At 35.5% G+C, this 18,806-nt stretch overlaps 1 protein-coding gene across 40 annotated transcripts in view; it reads right to left on the minus strand.

Annotated features, from left to right (window-relative positions):
- The window catches only part of shot (dystonin-like protein short stop), a 236,492-nt gene that overhangs the window by 14,120 nt on the left and 203,566 nt on the right, over positions 1-18,806 (minus strand). For 26 of the 40 annotated variants that reach the window (XM_072297436.1, XM_072297427.1, XM_072297425.1 and 23 more), the window contains 16 exons: positions 18,512-18,632; positions 17,713-17,937; positions 17,084-17,406; positions 16,293-16,577; positions 15,623-15,782; positions 14,680-15,008; positions 13,720-13,882; positions 12,871-13,148; positions 11,313-11,360; positions 10,543-10,584; positions 9,634-9,711; positions 6,086-6,257; positions 5,271-5,388; positions 4,517-4,740; positions 3,777-3,894; positions 1,038-1,118 (listed from right to left, as the gene is read on the minus strand). In XM_072297436.1, coding sequence (XP_072153537.1) covers positions 1,038-1,118; positions 3,777-3,894; positions 4,517-4,740; positions 5,271-5,388; positions 6,086-6,257; positions 9,634-9,711; positions 10,543-10,584; positions 11,313-11,360; positions 12,871-13,148; positions 13,720-13,882; positions 14,680-15,008; positions 15,623-15,782; positions 16,293-16,577; positions 17,084-17,406; positions 17,713-17,937; positions 18,512-18,632 — 2,765 coding nt within the window. The remainder of the gene's footprint in view (positions 1-1,037; positions 1,119-3,776; positions 3,895-4,516; positions 4,741-5,270; positions 5,389-6,085; positions 6,258-9,633; positions 9,712-10,542; positions 10,585-11,312; positions 11,361-12,870; positions 13,149-13,719; positions 13,883-14,679; positions 15,009-15,622; positions 15,783-16,292; positions 16,578-17,083; positions 17,407-17,712; positions 17,938-18,511; positions 18,633-18,806) is intronic. The other 14 variants (XM_072297456.1, XM_072297435.1, XM_072297429.1 and 11 more) reach the window with 6 other exon arrangements.

Consider the following 18,806-nt stretch of genomic DNA (forward strand, 5'->3'; position numbering starts at 1 on the left):
AAAAAATTAATTCAAAATTGATCCTTCAATTTGGTAAAGCAAAAAAATATACATGTATGTGATTCACGAGAAATTTACAAAAGAAAAGGCAGCTTTTAATTGAAAGTTCTGAAATTCAAGCAAGTCAGAAACCAAACAAAATAAAAATTGCTGAAAACAAGAACAAAAATTTTAAAAATAACACAAACGAACTAAATACACGAAGAAAAATTATAATATATATACGTATATAAAAAATAAAGTGACTATTTTTCGGGAAAGCAAGCAAGCTGTGATTCATTCAAAGCAAATATTTTAAGTCACAGACTCGCACTTGAAAATAAAGGTACAAAACCAAAATTCTAAGTATGTGATCTGTTTAGTAAAAAACTTTAGACACTAGTTAATGGGTATAAGATATAAAGAGGCATTTCAGAAACCTCAGTGGATTTGTTTTGTCAAATAAAGACAAATCAAGCAGAAAACTTAGGAATGGATAATTTTTAATGGTTCAAGTTCGGATCTAAAATAAGAGAAAGTAGTCAGATTCAAATATTTGCACCACCCGATTGTTCTCTTAAAACTTTCATTGTTGCATTAATTTTTAGACAACCTCTGTGCATGTATAACTCATGTCTTAAATGTTGAACGAGTAAGAGAGGTAAGGAGAGTGTGATTAGAGTAAGCTTCTAGATTTCAAACGAGTCTGCACTAAACCTGAGAAGTCCTTCTCTTTTTTTTGCTCTTCCCTGTCCTTTACACTTTATTCCAAATGAATTGATTGATAAGGTACTCTTTGCACTTATAATAGTTGTGGACAAAAGCTACTAGGCATGCTAGGCTAGATTATCTTCTACAACAGGAAAAAAAAGAGGTCTTTCTGATTCTTGATGTAATTTTAACAGAGGCATCTTACTTTCCGAACATTTTTTGAACCTTTACCAAGCCCTGTTTCTCTTTTTTTTAAAATATTGCATAGCCTTGAATGGATTCTGGAGATAGCAGTACATTACTAAGTTACCTAAAGACCTAAGGTTAAACAAATACAAATTGCTTACTAAAAAGCTCAACTGGTCCATATGGACACCATGGCTCATGTTCTTCCGGGATGAATGGATTTGGCATGGGTAGCATTTCAACTTTTTTCATTATAAAAGAGCGACATTAAAAAAGTAAAATTTTCCATCAAAGTCAGCATTATCATGCATGAGGCCAAACAAAAGGCAAAGAAGAAAAAAAAATGAAGAAAAATAAAGAGAAGAACAGAAAATTAGGAGAATCAAGGGAAAAGAATGTTACAGGGGGAAAGAGGAAAACAAAGAAAGAAAACAAAATGGGATTAATTACAAAAGTACCAGACCAAGTGCATATTCCAATTAAAGTTATGAAACGCCAAATTACGCAAAGATTGGTAGATCATTTGCACACAGCTAACAAAACTTCAAACCAATGGGCTCACGGTGGATACACTTGAAATAGAGAAAAATTAATTAATGGTTAGAGAAAGAAAATGGCTCTTAGGAAAAAACAGGGGTGTCCTTGGGGTAACTAACAACTTAGACAACCCCCCCCCCCCCCCCCCCCGGCTTGAATGGAAACCCTTGGAGTAAAGGCAATACATATATTTGAACTAAGCCTTTGAGTATGATGCAGAGGAGAAAAGGGAAGAGGACAAACTAACTGGTTTCGTGTTGCTAATTTTTTAGAGTTTAAAGAAGTCTCCACAAGAAATTGGCATATGTGACAGAAACATACATATCTCTGATAGGAATTTTTAGAACAGCAAAAATGAGGGAATTGAGACAACGCTTCCAAAAGTGAGATTTTCCTCACTGATTTTGATGTATTCTGTTACCTCGACTTAATTCCATTTAAAGTCATGAACCTTTCTTGGGTTTTTCTTCACATACCAAAAATAGTCTTTTTGAAGGAGATACTGCTATAAATTTTTCATTTAAGATAAGGGATTTCCCCGCCATTGAATTGCTCTCTGATTTTGAACTTTCTAGGTCGAGGAGGAAGGATACGTACATAATTTCCACAAAGACTTTTGCATAGGTATGGATGGTTAAGTAAGTTTAACAATTTTTTTTCTCTAAAAACTATCTACGGGAAAAAACAACAAGCTAGTCAGCTGCAAGAGTATACTTGCAGCTGTTCAACAAGGTCGCAACAGAAAATTTGGTTGATAGATTGTTGAGAAGTATAGATTTTCAATATCCTCTTTAGGTCCTATAAGGCAATTATTTGCATTCTACACATTTTGCAGAATATTAATGTTGAGAGTCAAATTGGACCATACTTTAAAACGGGTGTGCAATCAGCTTTTACACCTTGTTGAAGCTTTTGAAATTTGATGTAAAAGGTGCAAAAATACAGGATTTCTATAATCACATTAGAACGCATCTATTTTTTACTGGGAATTACTGTAGCATACTTGATAATACAATATAAATGGGGGCACAGTTGGAGGTAAGGTAAATGGAAAAAATCCATGTTTTCTTGGTAATCTATGAGCCAAAATTTAAGCTATTACGCCATAAAAAAGCTGAGAGCAAGCTCATTTAAATGTTGAATTAGTTGTTTTTTCCCCTTTAATAGATATTGTTCAAGAATCAAAAATAGGTAAACTTGCTTAAACGTCCATCCTCATACTACAAGTTAAATAAAACACATGAAAATAAAAGCACTCGGAACCATCACTAGCAAGAATCATGATAATGGACTGATTAAAGCGCAAGGGTAGAATGATTGGACTTTCAAGCTCAAAATAACTAAAATCTCGCACCAAAAAAATATGCAGTAAATAAGTCTACTGGTAGTTTGGGCCAACTCCTTTGAGATCAAGCGATTAAAGTAAGGGTTTTTGAAACACAACTGAAAGTAAGTGGTTGTAAACCCTGTCATTTAGGGTGCTACCCTAAGCTGAAGCATTGAGTGTTAACAATGTTTAACATGGAACCCCAAAGCTCCTAATAGAACTTATTTTTATTTTCTTATCAATTGAGATAAGGCTTGTGACATTAGACACCAGGAAGAGAGAGTTGCTTGAGTTAAGCTAAATCTAAAGGATGAAATAAACAAGATATGGTTAGTGATAGTTCATTAATTTCAGGATAAAAATGAGTACCATTCCAGATGGGGGAGATAACCATCAGGGTTAAAATCAAAACGAAGATGCTGTATCAGTTGAGATTTGATTGAAAATTAAAGGTAAGTGAATGCAAAAATAATTTCTGACTTGAACATTAATTCGTTATGTAAATAAGTACTTAATGCAATAGAACATATGAATGAGACAGGTATAATTTAGAAGATGAGAAAAAATGGAATTCTTTTCAACTCTGAATTAGTATAGAAAAAAACGAATGCTACATTTATTAAAGGGCAGAAAAAATAGAACTTCTTAGGAGAAAAAGGAAAAATTTAAATGTCGCTCAAACTTATAGTGACTATCATTTTTGAGGTATTAAATAATTTTTCACTTTGAAACGTCTGTAAAACAGGTTTCCGTTGAAAATGCACCACAGCGAGTTATTGGCTTTGCCCAGAGCAATTTCTATTGACCTCTGAGGTAGCAAAAAAATAGATTTTGTGTGACTTTTTAGTAGAAAGCCTTTTTTTCTTCTTTACCGCAAATCCATCTTGCGTCTTGTAGGAATGTGAGTCACCTTAGTTGCATCAAGAACTGTAAGCAACCTTTCTCAAGTCATGTTTATATCCTATCAACCTTTGATAACACAATAAATAAATCTTAAGTTAGAAAAAAATTAGGATTATGATATAATAGAACATACCTCTGCAGGGATCATTTTTGATGAGGAATTCATCTAGAGCAACCCAACCACCTCCAACTCGAACCATAACTGTTGAACGCAGGATTCGGACTAGACGTAACTTTTGACTGTCACCAAACTGATGAAGGTAAAGCAAAAATTAGACAGTTGAAAGGTTGTAATATGCCAAACAGTTAAAATAAACTTACAATTGAATTAAAAATGATCACGTTGAAAGATTTACCTCATACTTAGCAAGGTCACATTTTGTACAGATTTTATGACAGCCTCCCTCAAATTAAGCCAACATCAGCGATATAAGACAAAAATTGGCATTGGTCCATTACAATAGCAACCCTGATACAACAGGTATAACTCAGCCTCTACTGTTTTGACATGCGATCTGGGTGGATGTGAAGTTCCTACAGAGAAGACCATCCATATGAGAGCCCTTTTGTAGGGACAGTCTCAGGTTGCTGCTTGAGGAAGCTTGTGAAATGATTGGGACTATTAAATGTTGATGTTGGAGGATGGAAAGTCAAAACTTCCTAAACTCCAAACCAGATACCATTGACCATTCATGACCATTTATACCTGCTGCACTTTTTTTTTGGAATGCCTGAGGACACGTATCACTTTCTAGGAAAAAACTTGATGTAGAACTTCCTTTATACTTATCAATGACTTTGGACTTTGAATGATAGCATGAAAAAATTTAAATACAGTTAGTCTTTCATACGGGCGCCGAAGATAAAACTTACCCTGTATTTGCCTTCACCAACTTGGAAGACCCTGAATTTCTGCCTACATGTACACAACATGACAAGTCGCTTCACTTCATCATGAATCTTCTCTGCTTCCGTATCAGGCTTCTTCTCTTGCCAATCTGGCCTGAGGGCAGCAATAAATTCTTGCCAATCAATTGCACCATCTTGATCAAACATGTCAGCGACAGCTCCCATTTCCAATTTACTAGTGTCGAATTCTGAAAGAAAAAACAGATAGTGAGGGGTAAAAATTGCAGGATTTGTGCCAATGAGCTGCTATAAGATTTCAAAAAGCCTTTTAAAAATTATGTTCCTGATGAGGAAGAGGTCATTAGTCGTTGTAAGAACAAATGCAGAGGCAATTCCATAGTTGGGGTCCGAAATGGTATTGTCCAAATGTTTTCTCCCTCCTGGGCCCACTTTCTCCATTTTTCTGACAAATCTTGGAGGAAAGGCAATAATCTTTTTTACTTTCAGGAAGGTGGCAGAAAATGCCAAATTATACATTTTAGCTCTCTCTTCAGCACATATGGAATGTCATTATAGGCCAAGCAAAGAACTTTAAATTGATGTGTTTCAACTATGACATTGCTGGGTTTGACTTGAACCCCACCGAAGATTTGTATTTTTAAGTAATGAAAAATTACCATAATACTAAAAAAAAAAAAAAAATCTTAACTTAATGAGTCAAAATAACAAAGCGTAACTTGACTTGATTCATGATTGAGTGGATGGACTATGCACTTACTAGTTTTGATGATTCCGTCAATGAAATCATCTCTTGGGATCAAACCAATGTTGTTTTTATCCATCTTCCTGAACAAATCTGTCAAACGTGATTTTTTGTGATTCATGAAGTTCAGGAACTGTAAATAAGACAGGTGAAATGTTTGAGATTAATATGGGATCGTAATACTCAAAGATATTATATGATTGGAAGACAAGCATTTCAGCCGTATGCTGTAGCTTGGGACTTTGATTTTAGATGACTTATTGGCCTGTTGCAGAAATACACATAATGGAAGAATGGAAGTGATGTAAAAAGATGAAAAGAGGAATTCAGACTGACTTAAAGCAGAAATTAGACATTTTTTGAAACGTTGTCAATGATTCTCTGTTTCTCATTGTGCTTAGTTTCATCTCAATCTTTGAGTCCATAGTTTATTTTTATCATGAAGTCCAGGCTAAGAACCCCAACCTAACCTAACAAGAGAAAGCCCAAAAAAGTCCTTAAAACCTAAAAACCCAGTAGAAACCTGTAAAGCAAAAACTGGAGAAATCAGAAGATTTGGCTGGTCATGGCAGTGGACTTGGGTTACAGAGCTCTATAAGAGCTGAGAAAATGAGCAACAGTCACCGTGTTTAAAGGTTTTTGGCAGGGTTTTCAAGATTTCATGGGGTAAATGTTCGGCCAAAAGCTGAACTGAATGAGGAGCATGATTTGGGTGTGGACTGGAAAGATATGAGTATTGGAAAAGCAGGGTGCTTTGACAGAAATCGTTTCCAAATTTATTCATTCGGTAGAGTATGATTGAAATGTAACTTCCAAAAGACTGTTCTTACCCTCTTTCTCCACTCATCCCAAGAGAAGTTCTTCACTTTTTCTAATTCTTTTAGGTAGTTAAGATGTTCCTGGAGTCGGCGTTGACGTTCCCAAGCAAGGATCCAAACGTTTCTCCAACTATCCCATAGAATGCGGCAACGAGGATTGCGGAACTGAGGCTCTGCCGCTTTGCTGAAAATATAAGATGGAGTCATAAAAAAAGCGTCCTACTGATTTTCAGAGAAAATCAATTGATATTACCACTCTTAGACATAGACTCGGGTAGGATGATGGCAAAAACGGTTTAAGCATCGTCAGAGGGTGAGGTAGAGAGTGAGAGGAAACCAAAAGATTAAACAATTTTGACGAATGAATAAGTGTCTTGAGATTACATTACATACAGATTATGTCAGAGTTACAGGGGAATAAATCTCTCAACCCATTTATAAAGAATGGTATTTCTGACATCTTCTTTCCTGAGCATCTTAAAAATGTCTCATGACATCGTGATGTACGACTTGGGTCTTTTTCATAAGACAAAAAAAGTTTAAAATAGAAGAATATTCGATATATTTGGTGCATTAAAGGAAGCAGTATGAACGTTTCTCAACGTTTTTGTTTTTTAAAAAAAAGTTTACAGAAAGAGCATCCTGGAAATATGGGTGAGGTGAATACAGGTATTGAGTGGGAAGAGCAATACTTTAAAAGAGAAATAAGCACCTGAGCTGTCAGATAAAAATAAAAAGTTATTTTTTACATTATTTTACTAGTCAGAAACCTACTAAGAGATTCTTCTAATAAAAATTTCATGTTTAATCTTGATTTTGAAGTTGCTTCTTTCCCCTTAAAAAAACTGTCTGATAGCTTGCGTTAGTATCCCTAAAAAACAATCTGCAGACAGTCACCACTTATGTTATTCTAATCAAAGCAGCTTCACAAAGGCTACTTTTACTGGCTGTACAAGTAGCATTTTGTTGCATTTACTGATTTTCTCATGTGAGAACCAGCTGCATTACTGGTGTGCAACTTGTGTGGTTGTAGGTACTGCGATGAAAGATCATTTTGCACTACCTCTGCACCCCCTTTTGCTACTATTGTTCTTACCAGCGTGTATCGAAACATACGATACACAGCAGCACTTGAAGGTATCTCGTCATATAGAGGTATTACGCAAATTACTTCCGTGCTCTTCCAACACCTTTAAAACTTGTTCTAATGAAAGGTTCTTAGTGATTAGTAGGGTCCAAGAAAAGGAGAGGATAACAAGATGGATTCGAAAAACTTTTGAATATTCACCGTTATACGTAAAGTTATAAAATGCTCCCGATAAATGTAACCCTTGAAAGTTAATAATCGAGTGAACTGCTTAGCAACTATGCTGGGAAGAGCAATGTTCAAAGAGAGGGAAAGGGGGGGGGAGAGGATAAAGGTGAAAAGATTGCCACATTTCAATGAAATATGTAGCTTGAGAGAAAGTTAAATAGTCAAAGCACAATGAAAAATTAAGCAGCGGATTAAATGGATGGATTAATAAATACTAGGGCTGTGCGAATATTTGCATTGTTTAACTGGCGCACTATTCGCAAATTGTGAATATTTGCACCGTCGCGAATAGTGAATTTTCGAATCAACATTTGAAAATAACAGTCTGGAATAACGAATTTCCGTGTGGCAATCGTGAAACATTGCAAGGACCTGCACAAAGCATCCAAGACATCGCAAAAAGCAGATCTCCTTTGATCTTTACCAAGTTTACGAACAGCGTGAACTATTGCCATTGGCCCAAGTATTTTGGTTACTCCAAGAGTACCACACATCGAAAGTTAAATAACCAAGACGGAAAGGAGGAAAAGCTTATGAACACATTTTCATGAACACCGGAAGAAATAAAATACTAAAAATGTGTCTGGTGATCCTTAGATACTGGCTTGACTGCCAGTATCCAGGGATTTTCAAACACATTCTTAACAGCCTGGGCTACTATCATAGCATTTTATGGTTTCTGGGCAGGTGTATGAGCAAATGGAAAATTCTTAAAACAAATAATCACACTTATTTGTCGACTTTTGTATAATCTTTGCAAATTTTCGCACTTAAAAAAAGTCATGTTAGATTATTCGTGGTTTTGAATAATTGCCTTACATTATTCGCTATTCACTTTGTTTGAAAAATTCACTTTTCGCACAGCCCTAATAAATACTAACTTGCAAGAGAGATTAATTTTTTACACTTGATCAGGAGATCATCATGAGCTGGGACAATCCCACTACATCATGACTAAACTGTTATTCACATTGAAAATACCAAAAATCCCAGTCCATACAAACAGTTGTCTATCTCATGAACGCGATAGATAAATTTCAAATGCCAGTTTCATGAAAACATGACAAGGAGACAGTTTAGGGAGCTTAATTATAGAAAACAGTTGCTGTGACCAATATTCATCTCAAACTGAATTAAAACTTATCAATCTTCATCGTTCGAAGAGTGGCATTACTCGCCTGATCCAACCTGAATTGAGCAAGCTAAATCAAATTGTTAGTTATGCACCTTTCCAAAACTTATACAGCAAATTTCAGTTCTGCGAGAATGAAGAAAGCGCACTCACTCACTACTTTTTTAGTGGCCCAAAAAGAAGAAGAGAAAAATATAAATTATAATTTGAATAATAACACTGAGGGTGAAAATTAAAAATAATAATAATGACGGCAATAACAACAACAATGATGACGATAGGCAGAGGCTTCTTCTATACAGAACATAATACAAGTGAATCAAATGATTGAAATATATATTATGAAATCTCAACTTAAAAGATCAATCAGCACTATTCACTATGAACAGGAAAAGTGATGGAGTGCTCTTGCTTTGATGACTTGCCCATGGAACAATATTATTATTTTACTTATGTATTTATTTTTGTTAAAATTTTCTCTTCGCCTTTTTGAGTTCTTTGTACAAAGATAATTTCTTTAAACCTAAAAACATCAATGTTGTGACATTTTTGTAAAACTGATACAGCTTTAACTTGTACAAAAACATCTTAATGCAAGAGATCAATTAAAATCTTTTATATTCAATGAACTGCTCAAAACATTCATGACATCAGATGAATCCTAAAATTGAGGCACTGGATGCGAAAAGGGCACTTCTCTATTGCGGTGTTTCAGAATCTCTGTTGCTCATTAATCCCTTAGAAAAGACTTTAATGGGTGATTTTTCCAGAATTCTTTCCACAGAAAATTGTAGAATCATGAGGAATATTCAGTAAAACTTTGAGTGAAATGAATGCATTCACTTCCCTTACAATGAATGAAATATTAGAGGAGACTCTGAAACACTGCAATCGAGAAGTGCCTTTTTCCCATCCAGTGCCTCAATTGGACTGGGTATTCATTTTTAGCGCAACTTCTCCAGAACTGAATTTGCTTGTTTAATGATGATTCAACCTTGAAAAATATTTGTTCATCACATGCCCCAAATATATACAAGGAGAGAGGTGTACAGGCTTATTGAATACTGAAGGAATAGGAAAAAGAGAAACGAAATGTACAGAAATGCAACGCACCTTCCTTTAGGCGGGAATCGAGGTCCATAATGCGGTAAAGCATCCACAGCGGGCTTGTCCCTGCTTGGACTTGCTCGGCTATAGAAACAGAGAAAAGCATGCCAAAGTCCACCCATATAGAATAGAAATCAAGATAGAGATATAACATATTCTAGTGCAAGTTCAACACAGCAAAATAGATAGCAACATATAAACTATACATGTATACATGAAAATGAATCTTCTATGAATTTGGAAAATATCTTGCCAATAACTGTTTTTGGGAGAGTGAAGCTACAAATTTTGAACATTGATGTATGGTGGATCATCAATTTCAGGTACAAATTTTTATTCACGGAGCCTAGAATTCTTGATTTACTGTGTTCCCTGACTGATTTTTCCCAGTTTTCACGGAAAAATTCCCTGGTGAAAACTCAGGACTTTCACTCATTTTCCTCTATAGTTACTTTCAAAAAACAAGATTTTTCTCCTCAGTTTGCGGAAAATAACTGGCTCTGTAGATCATTACAACTCATTCCTCATAGGAGCAATTGATTGCACATTAAAAACTGAATTTGTATGCTTTTTTTCACTGCAATTATCTTGGTCATTACATTGTGCAAGGTGATTAAGACCACCTTCACTTGGCTTTTTCCTCCCTTAATTTGAGACACCTGAAGAAAGGGTCAACTGATTTTTACCCTGTGACCCAACTGACCCTGTGGTCAAACAATATTAATAAAAAATCTGATCCTATTCTTTTCTTTTCACTTTGTTGTTTTCAAGTCGGGGTCATTTTTAGACAACTTACAATGAAATTAATCACATTGAAAATGGATACTGTAAAATATGAATAGCAAAAATTATAACTTAATTTGAAAGTTTATTGATTGAAAGTGAAAAATTGAGAGAAAAAAAATTCAATCTAACCTGCCGCGGCGGTCAAGAAGATTGTCACGGGATGCTTTGAGACTACACCAATAAGTTGAAGAAAGGAAACAAAAAAAGAAAGAAAAACAGAATGAGACAGGCATACCAAAATTCATAATAACGTAAAGATAAAAATAGATAGAGGGAAAGGTTCTCATGTTAGAATTGCTCATGGACTCAACAGAAATAATTATGCACAACTCACGATTCAGAACAATAATAATACAAGCTTTAAAAAAACCAAATGGGAGAAAGTAATTTCCTCCGTCAATTTTTTTGGAATGCAGAGTGGGAAGGAGGATTCTTGAGTTGTTAGTTCTCAGTGATTTATATAATGAGAAAGAAAATAAAGGACACATTACATCAGTGGACTGTAATGATAAAAAGAACTACAAAAAATTACCCCACAAGGACATGAAAAACTAAAGTAGTTTGCGTTACATAATGTCTGATTTATCACTCTGCGTTCTTCTTTTTGTTCTTTTTTTGCCAATATTAAATAGTGGGTTGTTCACCCGTAATCTTTTTCAAAACAATTTATTTGAGTAATTATTCCCTTTATAGTATGAAGATGATATACCAGGATGAAAGAATATCCAATTCAAATCACATTGACTATCAAAAACCCTGACATCATGGCTTCTATGAGGATATTGATTAAAAAATGAAAGCACGCTAATAGGGTTTGATAAAATATTTTCAGACTATCAATGATTGATGCATTAAAAGGAACAAAAATGGGATACGGAAGCAACAAAAGGGAAACAAACCTTGATTTGCGTGATTCATAGCCAAGTTCTGGCGAGTCTGAACGCTCACTACAGGTGAAAAGAGAGAGGAAATGCCAAGGATCGAGTGCCAGAAAAATGCCAATGAAGGAAACGTGCAAACCAAAATAGTAAGAGAGCCGCCGATAGTGAACAAACACATACAGACAATAGGCATGCATTAGACAAGAATCACATAAGCCACATTGATAAACAAACACAAAACCAGATGGCTCCGATAAAACAAAGACAAGAAAAGAAAAAAATTTCAGCTTTCACAGTGCACGTTGCATATAATTTCAGGGAAAAAAAGGAGCTTGAGGATAAGAAAAAAATATAAACTACATTCTGGGGTAAATTTTACAGATGGTGTCAAGGAGGAAACTTAGCAGTGAAAATTTGAAGCACACTACCTGGCTATTATACTTGCTTTCTGCAAGGAGGCAGGACACAGGATGATAGAATATCTAAACGCAGGTTTTAATTTTAAAAATATCTGCTGAGTTATCGACGTTGTGTACTTTGAAGTACTGTAAAGTTGGGTGTAATGGAAAGAAATAATTCAAGTGTCATTTAGATGATGATGATTGAAGTGCAAATGCAAAAATATAAATTCTAGGTGCTGCTCTGAGACTGCATATTAAGGAAAAGCTTGTGAGGTACGTATTCCATAAATAAACTAGGAAATAATAAGACAAGAAAAATTGTAATTGATGAAAGATTAAAAGTTTAAAAACTACCTACATTATTTTTCTCGTTCTCATATCTGGCTCTTATTCTCCAAATACTGTTAATTATAGATGGTATGTACTAAGATGATCCAAGTTTGGGGAAAAAACTTCTGAAGCGTTTTTCACTCCAGAGAGGGGGAGGATAAAGACAAAGTAAAAGATTCATGAAATCTGAAATTTCTTCATGACTGGATAGCCTTCGTTTTTTGATACTTCATTCTTGACTTTATCTCGTTGAAAAGCCGAGGCTGGCCATGAAATGTTTCACTGAATAAAACGGTGCAAGGAAGTTCTAGATATTTCTTCCCCCTTTATAGAGTGAGTTTTTTTTTTAAATAGAAGAGAGACATACTATTAAAAGGACTTGGTTTAATATGTATTTAATTCAACAGAAATAGCATATTCCACATGTTCTCTGCCCACGGTTACACATAAAACTGGACTCTACGATTAGTCCTGTTGAGCAAACAGCATGTCTATGGCACAGTATTAAAAGCTCCTCACAGTGACCATTAAGGACTTGCACAACCAACAAAAAAAAAAGTCTCTTTGGCCCGCCTGGAAGGGAATATGCTAGATGTAGAGCCAGATAAAACTTGAAATAATAATTTTATTTTCGGGGGACTTTATTGACCCTAAAATAGGAAAATAATTAATCAAAATCCCATTCCTATCACTCAATTTCAGTCCACAGGAACGCAAGAATAACTGACTGTACAGATTCAAAGAATTTCTTCTTGTCTAAGGGTAATGCTTACTACAGAACACTGCTAAAAAAACACAGAAATGCACAGAAAAGCAGGATAGTTAAAAGAAAAATTTAGACTTACCCAGATGTCGATAATCTCTTCATGGACGGCTTACGTTCTGGTTGGATTTGACGAGCTTTGCAAACTGAATCAACTTCGTGTTGCCTGGATGATGTTTGCTCCATGAATTCACGGTGTTCTTCGATAAGTCTCTCGACGATAGGAATTTCTTCTGGTAAAGGTTCTGCTTCCTGTTGAAGTAGTTGGTTTTCTAGTCTTGCTAGCCAAGCCAACAGCTCTTCGAGGAGAGTGTCAAGATCTTGGAGAGATCTTAGATGATCACGCAGTCTTTGTTCACGCTGCAAGAAAAATTGAGTTATTTGTACTTCAGTTCATTTGATCTTTGCCTAGAAAGCCCTTTCTTGGCCTCTTAGCGAATATATGCATAATATATATACTAGCTTACACTGACTGATGAAACCTTAAATTACCAATGTGGATCATTTTGACCATAGGCTTGTAATTTTGTTGTGCCAATTTTGTTGGAATCAATCCAGGAATCTATGCGTTTCAGTTTTTCTCACAAAACTATCAAAAACATGATTTCATTAAATTTTTAGTGAAAAAAAATTTCTTGGCCCATCATGTTTTTTCCACTCCAGCTCTTTGAGTGACCGACATGTGTCAAAATGACCCAAATTTTTGCATCAATCATTTTCTCTTTTTGACCTTAGGTAAATCTATCATGAAAGAATCCATATTTTTCGTAATATTACATGGAAAATTTACTTTAAAAAAAAGCTTAATGTAAAATTGATTTTGATTATAATTAGAAATTGAAAAGCTAAGGGACTTCACGCAATTCTTTTATCATTTCTTACTAGGTGCTCTTTCAAGAACACTACAGTCTAAATTAGAGGTTCAACTTACTTGTTTTGCCCAAGTTGATACTTCATCCCATCTAGACTGAATAATGGTGATCCAGTGTTTGATAACAGAGGCACCATCTGGATGTGCCTTCTGTAGGATTCTTTGGGCCAATGCGATTGTCTGATCCTTTTCGTATTCTTTCTCAGCCATTTCACGCATGAATCTGAAAGAAGTTGATTGAGTAATGAAGGGAAATGAGGGAATTTCATTTTTCGAGCACATCTTGCAAACTGTTCTGCAATTTTTTTTTACCATAACAGATTAAAAAAAAGTAAAACTGTTACAATACACTATTATAGGCATCAAAAAATGCTGTCCGAGTAGTTTCACTGTCCAAGATGTGAGAAAGTTACGGTAGACTTTGAGAGACGCAATAATGATATTCATCCACGAATTGTGCGTCTCTGTGAATAGTATACATTTTAAGTTTTAAAGTCCTTGAAAAAAACGAAACTTCAGTTTTCAAGGTTTTTCAAGATTGCTGTATTTAACACATCCTCATTTTAGGCATCCTACACATTGTCCATGATTCCTGCCTCTCAAAGAATCTCATATTAAAAACTGGCAGTGAATAATCTTGGTAAGAGGAGGCATGTGATAATTGAGAGGAATCTTCTGAAAAGAAATAATATCCTCTGGATTTGAGGAAAAAAATAAATATAATGAAAAAACCCAAAGAATTTTATATGGCTGACTGCAAGCCATGCAGAGCGCACACTTGTGTGCGTCATGCTATGCAACGACTTGAATTCGTCACATTCCATCACCGCCAGGACACAAGAACCAAAAACAGTTGCAAAGAAAAAAATAAAAATGAATGAAAGCTGGAGAATTTGGAACAGTCGAGGAGGAAACTTTTGGTGGCCACACTCAGATCTAGTTGGGACACTGGGGGACATCCTCTTGTAAGAAAATCTGAATATTCACAGTCCAGTTGATTACGTCTCTAAAATTACTTACTTTTCGTGCTCAGTGAGTTGAGCGCGCGTTTCTTGCTCATCGTCAGGCAGAGCTGTGACAAATCTCAACTTCATTTCAGCATCTGATAACCATTCAAGCAATGCATGAACAGACTTGTGAAGTTGTTCAGCCTCTTTCAGTGCCTCTTCCAAACGCTGAGTCTTCCGTTCAGTTAGTGTCGTCACTCGAGACCACATTGTTGTAAGTTCGTTAAGCTGAGAGCGGATAGCAGCCGCATCGGCAGCACTTGCTTTTTCCATTAGATCATGGCCAGTTCTCTGAACAGTGTCCATTTGGTCAGCTCTATTTTCGAGATCTTCCTCAAATACCTAAACAAATTAAAAGAATCATACTCTATCAATTACTTCCATCTTATAAGTAATATTACTGAATTGTCCCTGAGATCCTCCTCAAATCTCTCCCTCTACATTTTTCTTCACTCTTCTTCCTTTCCAGTGCATTACAAGATACTTTCGGATAAAAAAAAGAAACAAAAATCTGTCGCTTTAGGGTAATCCTGGGCTGAATCTTCACCTTCCGCCAAAAATATCACAAGCACCAGTTTTAACCTAATCTGACATTGGGTACTATGTTGCCAAAGTTCTCAAACTTATCCAATTTGTAACGGAAGAAAAAAAAAATGTAAAAACTAATAACTAGAATCACTTAAAAATTGTACTTGATATTTATTTGGTAATCGAGATTAGTCCCTGAAATTTTCATGAAATTATACCCAAAATTTTAAAGGATTAAATTAAAACAATATTGAGATGTCCAGTATCATAAAGTCTAAGTGTAAATATCGCTTAAGATACTGTGGCCAAAGGGTAACGATAAGACCCTTTTACTTTTAAAAAAAAAATTAAATTGAACAAAAGAGTAGTAGTATCACAGCTACATGTGGACTACAGCTAAACCAAAAAATATCTAAAGCGTTGCTTACTTTGTGTTGTTCAACGAGAGCCATGACAGTGTCCAAATCGCCGTGAACTGGTCCATCTTCCGACAGCTGTTTTTCTGTTTTCCTAAGCCAATCCATGAGAGCTTCAATTGCATCCTTGAACTGACCACAGTACAGCAGAGCTTCTTCCAATTTGCGTTGCCTATATTAACATAAGCGCCAAAGTCAATAAACACAAGGTGATGAGCTAAACCTAATTGTGAGTCTTCAATTTTTCATCAAAAGCACATAGAAAAAAGATGGTAGGGGGGAGCAGTCTCCCTCTTTTTTTCTACTTATTTAAGTTGTCCTTTCTCTACCTGAAGTTGAAAACGAGTTATTGTGTCCAAAACATTTCATCAATTTTGTTAATTGTTTGTGTTTGTTTTGTTAATTTTGTTTTGATTTCAACAAAAATCAAGGGCTTGGTCGTAATGACAGGTTTGGCAAATTAACAAATTGACCTATTAGTCCTCAGAAATCGAATTAATCGAGGTTCTACTGTGTTGGCTTTCAGAATTCACATTCACACAACCCATATTGATTCCCTGAGATAATTCCTTGTTTCAGATTTCTTTCTTGCATGCTGTTTAATAAAGAGGAGGTAAGCAAGAGAAAAAAAGAGGGAAAAATTAAAGAACCTGTAAATTTGTACACAAATTAGAATACATACCTATCAACAGATTTTGCACAGACTGATGTCCACTTCTCTTTAAGTTCGTTCATCATTTGTCTGAGTTGAGGCTCATCTGTTTTTGGTGCTTTGTCTTTGAGAGCCTTGCCTGTCCTCATCGTGGCATCGTAGGTGGCTTGCTTTCCAGAGAGGGCTCGTTGGAACTCACGATGTGCGGCCAGACGCTGTTTGATTTGCTCTGGGTTATTACCCATTGAGGATGCTTCTCTGGCCAAGTCATCCAAGCCTTGCTCTGTTTCATTGAGCCAGTTCATCAAGCTTGACCTGAAATAGAGTTAAGAGGTACTATTAGAAAGATTTGTAACATTTTTGAGAGTGAATTGCAAAAATACTTGGGACTGATTTATATGTACGGAAAATTAATCCCTTCAGAAAATGCAGTTGTTAATTATGCGTTTTTCCCATCAAGTTGTGGTTTGTAGTTTTATTTTTTATTATGTTTATAGAGCCTGTGTTCCAGTCAATGAAGTCAATAATGTGCACTATTCATCTTGCGGTAGATGTTCAGTCATTTGATCCATCAAGCTACGCTGCGTCTCTCCTCCCAAAGCAGCTCAAAGCCACACGACTAACACCCTATTTACCCCCCAATCTACTACAATAGACCTACTAGAAGATAAACAATTACTCAGAAAGTTTAAAGGAAATATTCAGAATGAGGACCACTTGTTACGTCAACTTAAAGATGATACTCCACTTCAAGTTACTACAAAACACTCAGGGATCAAAGGAGGAAATAATTGGGCATTAGAGCTTCAGAGTGAACTAACCAAGCATCGTGGAATTCTTTGGCCTCTTTGTAGCCATGGTCTAAAGCTCGTGTACGCTCTGTACTCTTGCTAACCACACGCTCCCAACGATGTTGAACACTGATGAGCAAGTTCTTGATGAGGATGACATCTTGCTTCTGACTGAAGTACTTGAGGTGTGTTCCCTTTTTGTCTAGTTGCAGCATTGTCTCTCGATGAGCTCCGACATCCTTCTGGAAGGCTTTGTGCTCCTCAATTTGACCCAGGATGGTTTGGAGGATGCGAGACACTGGTTTCAAGTTGCATAACACTTTTTCTGCATTGGTTAACCAATCAACAAAGGCCTGCAATCAATAAGAAACAACTTGAATACTTTAGAACAATAAAAACTGACTTCCGAATGCTAGGACAAACTACTCCTATTCAAAGTTTAACTATTAATTATTGTCATGTATGAAAACTTGGCTGATCAAAGCTTTCTAGGCATTCAGAGGGGAAAATCTGACCAGCAAATATTCTGTTTACGCTCTAACGATGGCGATCTACATTATACTCTTAAATCAATTTGAAATTTTCAGAAGAAGAAGCGTTTAAGCGGTGATCATTCATGTACCTAAAGTTTAATTCAAAGTGACAAAAAAGGCAATTACCTGTAATGAGTCGTGGAATTCAGTTGCTTCTTTGAGGGCAATTTCTAATTTGATCTTCTTATCATTGGCACGAGCAGTTACGCTATCCCATCGTTGTTTCAAAGTCTTCAAATTTTGTTGCAAGTTGGTAGCACCACCAGGCAAAGTCTTCTTCAAATATTCTTGGCCTTGATCTAAAACAGCCTCCACCTTCGGCCTATTCTCTTCCAACTCACGATAAACCTCCTACAATGACAATGATAATATTTGTGAGCCGATGCTGCAGACACATAATGATTCACAATATTTCCAATTTCAAGAGATAGACCTCTTTAAATCGACATCAAATTTGCCATAAATAACGATAAAATTGATTAAATTTAAAAATTTTACTTTATTTTATTTCCCTGTTATTCTGTTTCAATGCAGCTGACTGATGCAGTTTTTAATTTTTAATTCATGCATTCTTTAAGATTAGAGCGGATGGATTTTACAGAACACACACATTTTTGAAAAATCTTGACTCTTTTATGACGTTGGTTGCACACAGAAACATTCAACAGTACAGTATGTAAAATAAAAATAACTATTTCATATTTTTCTGTACTTGCATTTGTAAAATATCTTTTGAAGATATTAATTTAAGATGCAAGTGTTGTTTATCGCTAGCTTTCAACTAATTTACATTACTTTTGGCAGGATTTAATTGATTCATTTCAATTTCTTCCTTTAAAGTATCGCACCTTGCATGAAGTAACAAAAGAATTTGTAGATTTCTTTTCTTATTCCATAATTGTTGAAATAATAAGAGTCAGCTTACCATGAACCGTTCTAGCTGTTCGCTGGCAGTTTCTGGAAGACCTCCTACTGGTTTTGAAGCTGCAATGACACTGTCGATGTCACTCAACCAGGAAAGCAGGTCTTGAATTTCAGCAGCAAACCTAAAAAAATAATTAAGAATTAATCACTTGCAGATAATTTGCAGCATATAAAGATATGCAACTGTAGGAGAAAAGGAAAAATTGAAGTATTTACGATACTAAATACAAGTAATCCCCCTCTATAAACTTTGATGATATAATTCATAAAAACTGTTCGAGGTAAAAAAAAAAAAA

Source organism: Bemisia tabaci, chromosome 2 (genome assembly GCF_918797505.1).
Source record: "Bemisia tabaci chromosome 2, PGI_BMITA_v3".
NCBI lineage: Eukaryota > Metazoa > Arthropoda > Insecta > Hemiptera > Aleyrodidae > Bemisia > Bemisia tabaci.